General features: G+C 36.2%; 3 protein-coding genes across 11 annotated transcripts; 1 reads left to right on the forward strand and 2 right to left on the reverse strand.

The window, feature by feature from the left end:
* Positions 1–806: 806 nt before the first annotated feature.
* Positions 807–6,570, reverse strand: LOC124444826 (polycomb group RING finger protein 3-like). Of its 5 annotated transcripts, XM_046995486.1 has the most exons (11): positions 6,443–6,570; positions 5,619–5,764; positions 4,403–4,527; positions 3,802–3,898; positions 2,882–2,937; positions 2,014–2,073; positions 1,817–1,931; positions 1,720–1,747; positions 1,541–1,639; positions 1,200–1,280; positions 807–1,131 (listed from the first exon to the last, which is right to left on the reverse strand). In XM_046995486.1, the coding sequence occupies exons 3-11, from the start codon at positions 4,506–4,508 to the stop codon at positions 1,084–1,086; spliced, it is 690 nt and encodes a 229-aa protein (XP_046851442.1). In that variant the 5' UTR covers positions 4,509–4,527; positions 5,619–5,764; positions 6,443–6,570; the 3' UTR covers positions 807–1,083. The 5 variants fall into 5 exon arrangements, with proteins under 5 accessions (XP_046851442.1, XP_046851443.1, XP_046851444.1 ...); XM_046995487.1 differs by lacking the exon at positions 6,443–6,570 and having other exon boundaries at positions 5,619–6,076; XM_046995488.1 differs by lacking the exons at positions 5,619–5,764; positions 6,443–6,570 and adding an exon at positions 4,841–5,381.
* Positions 6,546–12,465, forward strand: LOC124444825 (polycomb group RING finger protein 5-B-like). 4 transcript variants are annotated; one of them, XM_046995481.1, is made up of 9 exons: positions 6,546–6,633; positions 7,473–7,584; positions 8,917–9,019; positions 9,398–9,453; positions 10,113–10,169; positions 10,463–10,577; positions 10,671–10,800; positions 11,120–11,200; positions 12,244–12,465. In XM_046995481.1, the coding sequence occupies exons 1-9, from the start codon at positions 6,619–6,621 to the stop codon at positions 12,295–12,297; spliced, it is 723 nt and encodes a 240-aa protein (XP_046851437.1). In that variant the 5' UTR covers positions 6,546–6,618; the 3' UTR covers positions 12,298–12,465. The 4 variants fall into 4 exon arrangements, with proteins under 4 accessions (XP_046851437.1, XP_046851436.1, XP_046851438.1 ...); XM_046995480.1 differs by having other exon boundaries at positions 10,463–10,800; XM_046995484.1 differs by lacking the exons at positions 6,546–6,633; positions 7,473–7,584 and adding exons at positions 7,654–7,711; positions 8,816–8,837 and having other exon boundaries at positions 10,463–10,800.
* On the reverse strand, positions 12,351–14,130 carry LOC124444829 (ventral anterior homeobox 2-like). Of its 2 annotated transcripts, none has more exons than XM_046995494.1 (3): positions 13,984–14,130; positions 13,576–13,863; positions 12,351–12,883 (listed from the first exon to the last, which is right to left on the reverse strand). In XM_046995494.1, the coding sequence occupies exons 2-3, from the start codon at positions 13,853–13,855 to the stop codon at positions 12,609–12,611; spliced, it is 555 nt and encodes a 184-aa protein (XP_046851450.1). In that variant the 5' UTR covers positions 13,856–13,863; positions 13,984–14,130; the 3' UTR covers positions 12,351–12,608. The 2 variants fall into 2 exon arrangements, with proteins under 2 accessions (XP_046851450.1, XP_046851449.1); XM_046995493.1 differs by having other exon boundaries at positions 13,576–13,866.
* Between the last annotated feature and the right edge of the window lie 958 nt (positions 14,131–15,088).

Raw genomic sequence — 15,088 nt, forward strand, 5'->3', positions numbered from 1 at the left:
AATAACTATAACCATATATATAAAGTGACGTAAAAACGGCAAACATTCCGTAAAGATAGAGGAACTACTAAACAAAGGAATAGAGAAATTGAAGAAATGATTTAATACAAATACATTAATACACTAAAACCCATAAAACTAAACCAACATCCAAACAAAAGCATACAAACCACATTTGTACGGCAAGATAAAGAAAATCCAAAAGATGTATAAATCATTAAGTCGATATGAAGAACCCATCTCCGAAGGTGGTTTAGAAGTGGAACACTAACTGTTCATTTCGATGTTTGTATTATTGAGGGATGGGCACATAGTTCATGCAGGGTTTCGGTTTGGAACAATAGTTATATCGGCCTGATCGAAAATGCAGAGTCTGAGGACAGAGATTCCACACTCCGTATTTTCAACTATTGCTTGGAAGATCAAGAACCTGATGTATAGTGTGCAAGGGCGGCGGAACATCGATAACTGGGGGGGGTATTATTCATACATGCACGATTTCCTTTATATGTCTCTATTGAAATCAACTGTGTTTACCGATGATAACAAATGAATAGCCCCCCCCCAATTATCAATGATCTGCTGCCACTGAAAGTGCGCTCTTCCGAAGAATTAGGTACACTCTCTTTGAGAAAAATGGGCCGTTTGAGAGAGGATCAGGAATTTTTTTGAAAACACTGCGTAAAGTCGGCAGGGAAAGAGGAAAAAATTCATCGTCCTAACATCTTTCGTTCAATGTTGAAATTTAAAGTTGGAAGTTATGGCATGCACACGTGAGTGATGAGTCAACTCCATTTCAAACTAAATCAAGTTATAAATCGTTTACTAGTTTACCGATGAATGAAAAGTTACATATTTATAAACACAATTTGTCATCAGAAGCAGACTGAGGTCAGTCTGCTCTGCATCTTAAGCTAAATCGTTTTTAGTGAGCGACAAGCCAGCCACCAAAACGTGGAGACTTGTAAATATATATAAATATAAATAGTAACATGACGTATAAGAATATTGAGGCCAATAAATATAAATAGTAACATGACGTATAAGAATATCAAGGCCAACTTCTTTAGGACCAGACGCTTTTCAAAAAAGATGCAAGCTCGACCTATATTGTAGTATCAACGGTCCTTTCTGCAAGAAATAAGAGGAACAAGGTGCCAACATTAAAATATTAAGTTTTATTTTCTGTTATACCCTACCTTGAATTTCCATCGAGTGAGTGTTATAAATTTCAAAGTGTGATCTTTTCCTAGCAGTTCTTCATTACAAAATATGTCTATCTAAAAATGAAAACATTGCCGACGATAGATTAGAGTGACATGTCAAGTCTTAATTTTGTAAACAACACCACCAGAATACAAAAAAATCTCGACAACACTTGCCCAAGTGGAAATTAATCCAACGGGAAATTAGTCATCTCTTATATCAAGTTGAGTATTTTTACACACAAAGCAGATTTATTACTTTATAGGACTTTCCTGTGACTTTTAAGTGCATTAAGGTACATCTATAGTATACGAAACATCAACCAATCACATACATCAGTGTGACTTTTCAAATTCAATTTCTTGGCGAGATATTTTCTAAGAATTTGAACAGTCGCCTGCGAAGACAGTCTCAGGTACTTTTTTCGTAGTGGCTACAGGAAGCAGACGGAAAAGCTGAATATTCAATAATGAATACAAATTTATTGAATGAGAACAGGAATTATATGCATACTTTTATCGATTTCTTGTTTTCAGGAATTCTAAAAAACATAATAAAAGCCTTAAAAAGTTCGTCTTAGAAGTTAGACCGTAAAAAGTTCATTTTTTACCTCTGACACTCCAGACAAATGGCAACTTGCTCGTCATGCCTGTGGTAATTATTTTCTTCTTTAATCGTACCCCGTGCAGTAACTTTACTCGGTACTGAATTCTGTGATATTTCGACTAAAACGACAAATTGTACCCAAAGGAATATTATAGTAACAATTTTTACACCAGCTAACAAAGTTTAGATGTTCCATTCTACCTTTGCGTTTAGAATTTGGGGCACTTTTTCTCGCGAATTTTTCCACCCTTTTTCCCTCTCCTTATAGAATGGAAAGAAAATATTCGATTATGCCTATTATCCATTTAAAGTGTAAATGGTTTGAACCCGGGAGTATCGTTACATGTTTGTAGATTTAAATCGTCCAGGTAAATACAGTTTCGAGAAGGACTATTGATATAAATGCTGACTGTGACAGCACTTGACTCTGAAGATGATTGACGCTAAGGTCGTAGAAACGTCAGTCAACATCAACAACGACAGTCCTTCTCAGGACTTTACTAACCTGGACGATCTACATTTACAAACATGTAATTATCTATTTCTCGTACAAACACGTGCAACTTGTTGCTATACATCTTCAAATAATTTATAAAGCGAATAGATTTTCTATTTCTTCAACGTCGAAAATTTCCAGCTCAATTTTTCCTCATTCTTTAACATTTTATGCTCACGATGTTTAACTATAACTCAGTAACAACCGAAACGACAAGCTCAGCAGAAGCGTAGCGAGGGCATTCACACTACCCGAATGTTTGTCAATTTAACGACGAACTTAATGATTTATGGACAAAGCCTCTCTACGGTTTTTGGTTATCATTGTACACGAGTTTGTAAGACTGAAGGTGAAAGACTGACGTCACCGACACAAGTGAATGGATGAAAATAATTAAATGCTCCACTTTGTGGGATGAATTTAAAAATCGTCGAAGGCTTTCGTTCGTGAAATCACTTCAGTAACACAGAGGATGTCACACCTCCATACTCCCTGTATGGTACTCCCCTGCAGACGATCATTTTCTTCACGTACTGCAGACGATCATTTTCTTCTAAAATTTTCCAAACTTACTCTTTTGTAAACCAGGGACTAGTTTATACACAACATCTTGCATCGTTCTATCTAACCTGGAAAAGATGATTTCAGCTCGATGACCTTCAAGGCAATGTGCGTATGCAACAATGTATGCAAAAATATGGTGACTTCTATATGAGCTAAATGTAGAGTATCAGTTGAGTAGCAAGCCACACATTTGGTCGTGCATGCTATGTAAATTTCATTAGCATTTTTATTTTCTTTATAGAAATCTGTTGCATGTTTTTACCGTGAGCGAACACTTAAATATGTACGTAGCTCTGCCAAACTTAGGCGCTGACTACGTCACTGAAGACTGTACACGCAATTTAAGATTTTAATTCTTTGGATACACACAGGTTTCTGTGGTGAACAGTGTAAAAACCGTTCTCCATCACAAGAACCAAGCTACAGTATTGGTCGATAGATAAAGTATAATGTGCAACATAAGCCCTGGTTGATCCAGCGTTATGAAAAAAAAAAAAATAAAACAGGAAGCGTCTCCAGGAAGGAGAAAAGGACGCAATTCCTCCTTTTTGTTTCATGACATTTTCAAATTGACAGCTTTTAGTGGCTTGGGGGGTGGAATCATTTTATAACTTACATCGCATGAAGCTAAGTATGTCTTTCTTTTACGATAACATTTAGCAGAAAAGCTTTTTATCATTTTAAAATAGCGAAGCGCTCCTTCTCCCTATTGATAAATCCTGCCCAAACCCCATTTCTATTGGCAATATACATTTTATTAAACTACTATTGGTTATGAATTTGCAATGAAACTCATCAATCAAACTGCTTCAAAGAGTTTTGAAATGTAATATATCCTATGGGCTTTAGTTTTGCCTTATGTCTGTACTTCAACGGGCATAATGAAGATTGTATGTAAAGTTCATGCAGATTGACGGCTTTAAGCTTACCTCAAGTAATTCATCGGATGACTATGGTGGATGGTTTTTTCGCATCTTGGGCAGTGCGTGTACTGTTCAAGATGTTTCACGATGCAACTGTGACAAACTAAAAGAGAAATTGTGATTTACATTCTTTCTTGCGTGCTAACGTACTTGAATGATAAGTATGGATTTTAATTGTTACAGACTAAAGATTGCTCGGTCATGGAAGGCCTATATTTATGCCTTAATCTATGAATCCACTACGCAAATGGTTCGTCTTTGTTGGATAGAGTTGTATCAATAACTTTTCTAAAGATGGCCACGATTAAAGCAGCTCGGAGCCTAATACAAACAAAATTTGATAAACGTTCGTGGCAACGACGTTGAGAGGTACTCGCCAATGATTTGCATCACTGCTTTTTATTTAAGTGATTCGAACAAGTCACAACATGATTTTTTCATCGCCATTTTTTATTCACTTTTATTTACCAGTTTATTGATACATGACAGGTAACTCTCTGAGCTTTGATAGGAATTTGCCTAATCTGAAAACGTCGTTCACAAAACAATTTACGCCTTACCACATAAACCGATATCGTTCTATCTTTGGAAGTGTTGATAAACTTACAAGTGTGAAGACATTCTGTGACCGTGGATGCGTTAATAAGATATCCAGTGCAAATGCTACAAGTTATGAATTCGTTGAACTCCTTTATTTTAAATGTCTTTTCCATCTCGAGGACCGTAGAGTTTCTTAACAAAGAAAGCGATTTTTTATTGTCGTTGGATGTAATAATATTGAATGAACTCCCCGACAGAACTTGGACCGAAGTCAACATCAGTACGAAATACAAAACCTTTCTTAATAGACAACAAACATATATTTCCTATTCAAAATCAATGAATCAATTTTCAATTAAAACGAATCAAACAGTTAGAGTCGATAACAGGCTATACAGTCAAACACCTTCCACCCTATGATTTTAATTTTATCGGAGCGTACGTATTATATCCTGACACATAATTTACCTCAATAGCTATTCAAATAATAAAGTAAAATGTCTACCAGCGCAAATAAATAATGTCAAAATGCTCCTCCTGAATGCCCATAAACATCACGCTTGCCAAACCACATTACCGTATGTTTCCCATTAGCTTGAGTGACATTGTGGTTACATTGTATGATTGGACAATGTGGAGATAGTTGTGTGTTCACGAGCGTTTTAAATTTAAAGCCCAGTTACATGTATAATAAGGAAAGAGCTCTTTCTAGTTTTTATACGTATACAATTGAGCTGTTTAAAAATATATTTTGGGACTTGGGATAATTCGATTGTGATGAATAGCTTTAAAATTAATTTCCAACCTATCATCAAAGAAGAAAGTTGGATTTGTTGCGATTTCATATGAATAAATAAACCGTCTTTATGGAATTTTCTCCGATTAAAGACCACAGAATTTTCCTTCGAAGAACTTCGACAGTCGCTATAAATCGATGTACCAATTATAGTTTCGTGGCATTTGTAGACGTGTAATTAAACCACTAACAAGCTTTGAGAATTCATTGCAAAACCAACACCAAGACAAGTCATAATTGTAGAATATAAAAACAATGCAAGGGTAGCAAAATATTGTCGAAAGAACAGTGAACTGTGCATCTTACCATACATTCATAATTATTAAACAACTAACATTAATGAAAGTGAAAAGCCTATTTGCATAGGTCAATCTGCTTTATACACACAACAGCTTACTGCAGGCAAAGATTTTAATGCATTTCTCATTGTATATAGTGTCCAACGCTGGCCATCGTACATACATTTTTTAAGTTAACAATACTATACCTTTACGATGTTTCTGATGTCTGTACTCTGTTTCTTGTTTTTTTTATCGGTTCTCTTCAGTGAAATTTGGTGAATTTGATCGTGAAAATTGGTTTGCCTATTATAGCGTGTCTTTGTCCAACGTCAAGCTGTGTTTAGCTGTTTGACTAAAGAATCGGAAGCGACGGAGCTTATAAGCTCTTAGATTGCACTTGTTGACCTCTAGTATTTCAAACATGCAAATGTTCGGCGTTTTGCCAGTGGCTCATATTTTAAATTTCGCGCTATATATTCGTAAATGTAGATGTCAGAAGAAGGCACGCTTGATTTTTTTGTTTGTTAACAGACAGTTTTGTTTGTTAACAGAAAGTTTATCAAGATTTAGTCAATTCGGACTCGAAAATTGTAAATGAATCATTCGCTCGCGGCAACAAGCCACTCACTGAGTTGAATGATGCAAGTGAAATGACTTTCTAAATGCAAAACTGGGATTTTTCATTTCATGATTAGTTTGATGTGATTATGGCATTTTGCATTTCATTTTTGGAAGATGAAAAGTTGAAAGCCATCTTTTCAGAAATTATAGCGCACACATCCTATAAATTATATAGAAGTCTGTTGAAGTCACTTGAACTTGTTAAGACATATTATCTTATAATCTATTGACATCTTTACGTCTTCGGAGAAGCTTAAATGACGTATTGATGTGAACGAATAGCACAAAGACCTTAGACAAGTATTTGTTATTCACTTATATCAGAAATAAGCTGGTAATGAGGAACTTTGTCTGCATTACTTTTCGCTCTAACAACGAGTACTGCGTACTCATATAAGATATCACTTACCAACAACTTTACAATATACAACGGTGTTTCACTTCCCATTACCCGGGATGCATTCTGAAACTGCGCTAAGTGGTCAGCAGCCACGATAATTGAATTCAAGTCCGCCATTATTGTGCGACACAGACAGTTTCAGCATACGCATTTATGTGTAACACATGCTCAGAGGCGAATAGACAATGGATCTTTTGCAGGTAATATGGGAAATTGCCAAGAATGCCACATGTCATAGAACACATAAAGCTTTCCATGACTCGAGGCTATAGAATGTGTGTTGAAATAAAGCTGTGTTATATCTACAATCTAGTAACTGGATTTCATCTCACGATTTACCTTTATCATCACGTTCTTCTAAAATCGCACGCGCTATATGAAATATTGAGCAATATTAATTTTGGGTTTGATTATAAAAAGAAGCTTATTTAATATATTAATCACGAAAAATATTATGAAATTAGGCGAAATCCTAATAAACTGCGAAGGTGTATAATATTACCTTTTCAAATGAATGTTTCTGCTCAAATTTCAAAAAGGAACCACTCAGTGTCGGTCAGTAAATATGTGCTGTTGATAAAATGTCTCAACATAACAAAGATTGGCCTCTTTCTTTCTTGTGTTACGCAAGTGTTGAAAGTCGGTTGATATTTAAAAATAAAGGAATGCCAATTATTAGGAAAATATTCAAAGCTTGTCGGAACTAGTTTTAGTCGTCCTCTTCATCATTAAAGAGACTTTTATGAATAATTGCAATCGTTCGCTTCGATGATTCAACGAGGGCGTGTGTCTGGCGTTCGCGAATTCGCGAAAGTTTCGCAATAAAAATGCCCGATAGATGTGATTAATTAAACAGTAGTTTAAATAAACATCGCTATAGGAGATTGTGTATTCACGCCAAGCATCTTCATGTCCGCAGCGACTTCGAGAAATAATTTAGTTGACTGTCTTTAGACTTTCAATGAATTCGTTTCCCGGATAGCTGTTAGTTATAGCTATTTCAGTTTTCGAAAGAAAATATGCTTACATTTCCCTTTAGTCAAACAAGACGATCAAACTGAAACCACGCGATTTCAACGACTTGTTGACATGTTACTTGTGTAAAGGTTATTGGATCAAACCGACTACAGTTGCTGAATGCCTACACACGTGTAAGTTTCTAGATTGAGTGAACCGTCGATTCACATGTTAGACGATTCATTTTGCAACAGGCCATTATCGAAAGATTATCAAAATAATGAGAACATCTTTGTTGCGATAAGGATGAAAGACGCGTATGTACGTACCATGTTTACACACACAGCCTAGCAAAGTAAATATCAGACTATAATTGTTATCCTTTGTTATTGAAAATTTCAAGAAATAGGGCAGGAAACATTGCATAAGATATAGCACAGCTTTACGCTGTTTTCTACATAGATATCAGTTGTTGCAAGTTGTGCGCGTCATCATCTTTCGTTCGCGGCAGACTCTATCCTCTCTGTCATTACACGAACAGCAGCTGTAACTTTGGCTAAGTTCTTAGATATGTGAACTATATCGGTTTATGTCTGCGATTAAGTTACAATCTACTGATGAGTTTGGCTTGAAAATGTATACTGTATATATGCTCAAAATCTTAAAATTGTAACATTTTGATCGCGTATATGTATGTATGTAGCTTTCTGTAACGAGGTTCAATCATGAGATGTCGCGGGCCAATAAATCAATATGCAATATAAGCCAGGCCTGGCTTCTAGCGACAACGGTCGGTCTAGTCAGCGTTATGCAAAACAAATATTATAACAGCTCAATGCTAGGTCATCATGCAATACTCAGCTGGTATTGCATAAAATTGTTCCAATCAAACTGCTTTGAATAGTTTTGAAATGTAAAATATCCAATATTTTTGCCAACTAGTTCCACTCCACCACTTGCTCCCAGAGTTTGCATAATTACAGTAAATTAATCAAAAAGACGACACAAACGTATCGCTTTGCAACAAATATCTTCTAACATGAATAAGATCAACTCCTCCTGGCATGTTTTCAGCGCATTCCATCCTCTTGAAATTTCCCTGACTTTTCTTGTTGAGCTATACAGTGTACTCCATTCTTTCACGAAGATTCTTAAACCTGTTCGAGAAAGAAAGTTACCTTTGCAAAAATTACCCCGGTTGATAAAAATAAATAAATCATTTTTCTCCTTTTGTAAATTCTTGCATGCAATATGTCTTACTCCGGCAATATGTCTTACTCCGGCAATATGTCTTACTTCTTATTTTTTGTATTCCACGTAACGTGGCAGCTGGCAATGGCGTAGCCAACCCGCAAGTGGTCCTCTCCTGCAGTGTAAATTTCACTTATGATCATTTCTTTCAAAATCTTTTATTTTTACACTCAGGGAACACAGTAAAATTTACAAAGTAGGACTAATCACTCAATGAGCAGGTTGGCTAAGCTGGAGGACTGCGGTATTCCGATTGTATCATTTGTGACATTTAGTTTGTCGAAGTTGCATTGTGCAGTATCTGGATGACACGGAGGAGATTGTGTGCCCGCGATGCTTCACGGTCATTCACGAAACCAACCCAACAGAAATGCTGAGGTGATGTAATAATCAACGAAAACTGTTTTTCTGCCTGAAGGAGAGGAGGGGTAAAGATAGAAACTAACGTCTGGTGTGACAAAGAGCGAAACACAGTAGAATATTACACTTTAATCATATACATACAATGCGCTTTGTTGCGCAATATTCACGAATTGCTAGTTTTATGCAATAGAGCTAATGTTGAATGCTGTGATACATCTTAGAGAATCCATTGCATTTTTAAAACTTCAATTCATTAGCCAGACCATGAGGTACACATTTGGATTCGTAATTGCGGCATCACTGTCGCCCACAAACTTCCCATCAACCGCACGCGATTCCTGTTCTCAAGCACTAATAAATGACACATGTTGATCAAAAATTATATTTTTCTAGACATGACCAAACATTGGAAGATATCATATTTAAACTCGTTCCTCATCTACAAGAGAGTAAGTCACCCTGTAGTATACGACAGAAACGCATTTGTTTTTGAAAGAATTGTGTTTCGTACTTTTTAGTGAACTAGTATGCTCCGAATATCAGTATAGACTTTCTAAGTGAATTCACGTCATTAGGGTGAATGGGTGGGTAAGTGGTGGTAATTAAGTGAATTAGGTGTTGTGTGTTGTTATAAAATAAGTACACAACACGTAATTAATGGGTTGCTGTGTAAATAAATAACACACGAGTAAAAAAGGTGGATCGATTGACAAATGATACTATCAATATCGTGGATACTATTCTTTTCTTTTCTAGGCAGTGATTTTTGCTTTATTGATAAGAGCTTCAACTTAGTTATACGCACATTTTTTGTTGTTGCAATTTTATGAAATTATGAAGAATTGAAAGAGTATATGATTTTCCATCAGATTCGGCTAAAAGTATGTTTATGAAGGAGTAAAAGAGTGGTGCTTGCTCACCAGATTGATGAGAGTTAGTTTAAGAAAGAATATAAGAGCAAATGACTGTCCATAAGATTAATGAAAGTTACTTTATGAAAGAATAAAAGAGTAGACGATTGTGATTGATTAGAGTTAATTTATGAAAGGAAAAAGCGTAGATGATCGTTCATCAGATTGATGAAAATAAGTTTTTCTTTCTTTCCTAGATGAAAAACAACGCGAGTATGAATTCAATCGTGCTCAAAAAAGAAAGAAAAATATCGGTTGGTGAAGAATTAACCGAGTCTTTATAACTAATAATAACATTCTTGAAACAAGTTTGTAAATGTAGATCGTCCAGGTTGGTATAGTCCTGAGAAGGACTGTTTTTGTTGTTGTTGACTGACGTTTGGACAACCTTCTCAGGACTATATCAGTCAACAACAACAAAAACAGTCCTTCTCAGGACTATACCAATCTGGACGATCTATATTTACAAACATATAACGATACTCCCGGGTTCAAACCATTTACTTTATTCTTGAAACAAAATGAACATTGATTTTTTGTTATAAAGAAACCGCAGTGGACAGTCAACCATTTTGTAAACGACAAAAAGAAGAAAGAAAAACAGAACAATTCAATGATCATCGCAACGATCCTCAAATCGCATTTTGTCTGGATTGCATCGAGTATGTCCTCATTATTGAAATATTGCTTCAGTTCATCAAGCTACTCCGTCATGGATCTGTTGCACCAGTTGCTAATCGTGGCTTTCTTTTTAGTAGCGATGAGGTTTCCTGCAAGTATTTTCAACCGTTGGCGAAGAAATTCATCAAAACATCAATTAGATTGACCATCGGACACCTAAAGAAATATCTTCGTTTGAAATTGAATCTTCCCAATAAGAAAGAGGTTTTATACATCTACTGGATCATAATATTAGTATAATGTTATAGATTTTCGCTTATAATTCGAAAAGCGCAATTGTGGTGGTTAGTCGCCAAAATTTGTAGAGTTTCCAAACGTCCCGAAGACCAATAAAAACCCAAAAGTTCTGAAACTTGAGAAAAAAAGCAAGATTTTTCCGTGGATATCAGACCTCGTGGGTTTCGATCAATCCTCGGAACTCTTCGTAACTCCATAATTTTCGGCTATTCATCAGGGCAATTGCGCTTTTCAAGGCAATATTTAATCTCTTTTTTATAGTTAACTTTTCTTTCTGGATTTTTAGGTTGATATCTTATGTAACGGCGAGATTATGGGAAAGGATCACACGCTTGAGTTCATTTACATGACGAGATGGCGATTAAAGGTTAATATGGATTTATAACACAATGCTCCTATCCAGCCGAGTTTCTGCTCCAGAGAAAACACATCCATTATGTGTGTGTGACCATACATGGAAATTTTTTTACCAAATTTGTTCGGATGAGCTTAAACAACCCCCTTCCCCTCCCATTCTGGACTTACCATGAAAAGCAGGTGGGAAAGTCTAAGCTCAACCTGACTCAATAAAGTAAAAAAAATTTGCATATACGGACCTCACTGCATATTTCATTGGCACAGAAAATTTGGTGGGCATGCAGACATCAAAACTTTTTCTTTAGTTCACATTTGTGCACAAGTTTACATACATTTTTACCGTGTTTGCTTAAAATTTCCCAAATCCTTGCCATGTTTTGACAAAAAATTACCTGAATTTTTCAATTATTTCTCTAAAAATCAAACGGGACGGGGGGGGCGGGGCGATCTGCCCTCATGTATCACGTGCCTTAAAACTATGTCCAATTCTTTTTCCTACGCGGATTTCCCATGCGCTGTTTAGGTAAGGGCATGCGCGCCGAAGAGGGCAGTGTGTCGGATCTATCGTACGTTAAAATAAACTATAAGAACTCAATCTTCAAAATCTATAGCAGTGTGACGAAAGATTTCGTATTTGAAATTCTGCTTCAATTTTTGACAATTGTGGCTTGTCGTGAGGAGAGAATCGTCCGTGGACATTCTATATTCGGTACACTATACTTGTAGGCTACTCCTAAAACATCCATTGCCAATTATATTTTATGAATTCATCCTTAAGTAGACAACTCAAGTGGCGTGGGGAACCGCCACTCCCAATATTTTGCCACAGATATGCTATTACAAGTACTTTGGTGGTTTAAAGTAAAATACTTGTGATATTATGTTATAATTTTATATTGAGTGGTACAGTTTGGAGTAAGTATATCACAGTTGTAAAAGTTGGGACTTCTTTATTATATTTACTATGTATACTTGCAGCCCTCTACTACCGAGGGTAGTTCTCCCTCAAAAAATATTGTTTTTCTATGCCACTGAATTCGATATTTTTATTAGAGTGAGCATCTCCTGACACTGCATTATCGACCTCAAGAAGTCATTCTCACGTAAAGTTCAAACTTCAACGAATTTCTACGATTTGAAAATGGACAGATGGAACTGGATAGAATAGGTTTTTTTTTATTATATTAATAAGATTATATTAATAAGATATGTAATGTGTAAATATTGTGTTCCAGTGCATTTAATTGTTGAATATACAACGACGTCAATGTTTTATAGTGATTTATGTTGCTTTGCGATCATTTTATTTCGATTGTGAATAACAACAATCAAGTCGAGAATGTACTCAGTTGCGTTTCGGCACTTCGTCATTGAGCGATTTTTATCCCAAATCTATGTCTGACTGTCCATTGCTTACTTCAAAACCAAACAAGATTTTCGAACATTTGTGTGCTCGTGTTGTTTAAACTTCGTTCAATAATCCTTTGATCGCGTTTGAACTTCATCCTCCTGTTTTGAAACCAGATCTTTATGTGTCGTTCTTCTAAATCGAGTTCTTCTGCAAGACGTGAACGCTTCAAACCGACAACGTACATACTCCCATGAAATTCCCTTTCCAAGCGTTCCAGCTGACGAGGAGAAAATGTAATACGTAAACGCTTGCGGGCCGTAGTCAGATCTGCGTTTTTAACGTCTGTGAAAAGACAGAATATATAAAGATATTGAAATTGAAAGACTTACAGTATTTACAATAGAATAGAAAGCTTAATGACACCGTGTGTTCATGTTTTAATTAGGTATATATTGATCAGTTTACGGTTTGGCAAAGCTGGAATAAATCTTAAATAAAGCTGGAAAAATCTTTATTGCAATAAACTCAACCCAAAGCTTATTTTTTCAATGAATTCAAGGACAGGTGTCCAATACCTCACCACTCGAGGGAACCTTCATACTTTTGAGAGTTGCGTTTCTTATTTATTTTGGCAAACAATTCATGCTTATAAAAAAAAAATAAAAGCAATCCAACTGAGAGAAAATGTATATGAGACATTGTCATCATCATCATCATATCTTTTCGCGCCAGGGCGATCCAAACTCGGGCTGGAAGTTTGGAAGTGGTGCGCGTGTTGTAACAATCAGTCGAAATCAGGGACAGCACGTGAAGCCTTGCTACTTGTCCCCTGAGACATTGTGAAATGCCAAGAACATACATGCACTTTAGGAACGCGGAAACTTCTCGCTTTCATTTAAGTCACGCAATCTTAGTACATGTAATACACAACTGGTTGAAACCGGTTTGCTTTCATACATAAATTCACGAAATGGTTGCGAAAATAAGTTTGAAAAGACGAGAACTGCCGCGACAACATCATTTTTTAAACTTACCAACATCTTTTCTGCGCCCATTATCAATAACTTGCATCGAATTTTGCTTACTGTAATCTTTCTCACTGCGTCCGCATGCAGAAGTTGGAAATTTAACATCATTTTGTCGAGGTAAACTGATAGAATAATGCTCCAACGCGTTTTGCCTCTGATGAACTTCCAGGTTGGTACGCGAAGTAAAAATCGGCATGTTTGGAACGCCATCGACTTTATTAATTGCGTGACGCTCGTGAACCTGAGGATGGAACCAATATGGCTGATGTGCAGCGTCGATGTTCATCTCGAAAGCTTCTAAAAGCATGTTTTTGAGTTCTCTGAGAAGTCAGTTAATTTATTCAATTCTGGCCCACAAATAAGGAAATACCAAAGACATCACCAATAACAATGTAAATACACAATAACACTTACCAATGCCAAATCGAGTTGATTGATCTAGGAAAGCTAATTTGCAATTTACTATATTATCGATGATGTTGCGAACAAAGCTCTGAAAAGTGGATTAATCTTTGATCTCTCGTCACACAGAAATAAACTGCATTTGAGAACAGCTTATTATCATAAGGAGCGGCAAAGCGGGAGGTTGTCAAGACAACTAGCGCAATGGCTCTAACAGTTGGTGTTTCCGTGCTTCACCACAGGCTCATTCGATGACTTTGCATTGAGACATAGGGTTGCTTCATAACGAGGGGAAAAATCCGGAAGTTTTGCTTGCAGACAGAATGACTTTGCCGTGTGTCTAAAATTTGTTGGATTATCAACCTCTCGTATATTTTCTTGAAACAATTCTACTGCAAATACATAGTTTACAATAAAATTACAACAAACACTGCGTCCAACCTTTCATCGTATTTATAGCATGAACTTCATAGCGTGCAGAAGAGGACTGTCCTTTGCTCCTCGTTGCCAAAATTTGAAAAGTTAGCTATTTACGATAAGCCTATTTTAAGTATCGCATTTTAGTAATGCTGGCAGTACCTAACTATGACGCTTCCTCAGTTGCGAAGCCTTCAAACACCACCTGACTACAATTGCTGAAAAAACGCTAAACTTTCATGAACCTTAGACAACAACTCATTTATTTGCATACAACAACCAAATTTTGAAATTCTTTGCTAGTTGCGTACGATATTAAAATAAGTTTTGACTCATCGTGACGTCATCAGGTAAACAAGGTGGGTCGACACGCAAGCTGCTCCTTTTTCGCACGCCAACGCAAGGAATGATCGTATTTTAATCTCGGTGTTTTTTTGACAGCTAAAAAGTCATCACCAGTTAAATATTGTCATATCATCACATTGAGTGATCGCGTCGAATCTTTAACTAGATAAATTTCTATTTTTATCATGGATAAGTTCATAATTATGTCACTGGGCAACGTAAACTCTAAAAAGACGAGCGACGTCAAATACAAGCACGTCAAAGATGTTTTGATTTTAAGACGATTTGACTGAAAAATTTCATGACAGTATCTAAAACAAAATTTGAAGCATATTTACACCCTTCGTATGAAAAT

The sequence above is a fragment of the Xenia sp. Carnegie-2017 genome, unplaced genomic scaffold (assembly GCF_021976095.1).
Source record: "Xenia sp. Carnegie-2017 unplaced genomic scaffold, XeniaSp_v1 HiC_scaffold_21, whole genome shotgun sequence".
In the NCBI taxonomy this organism is placed as follows: domain Eukaryota; kingdom Metazoa; phylum Cnidaria; class Anthozoa; order Malacalcyonacea; family Xeniidae; genus Xenia; species Xenia sp. Carnegie-2017.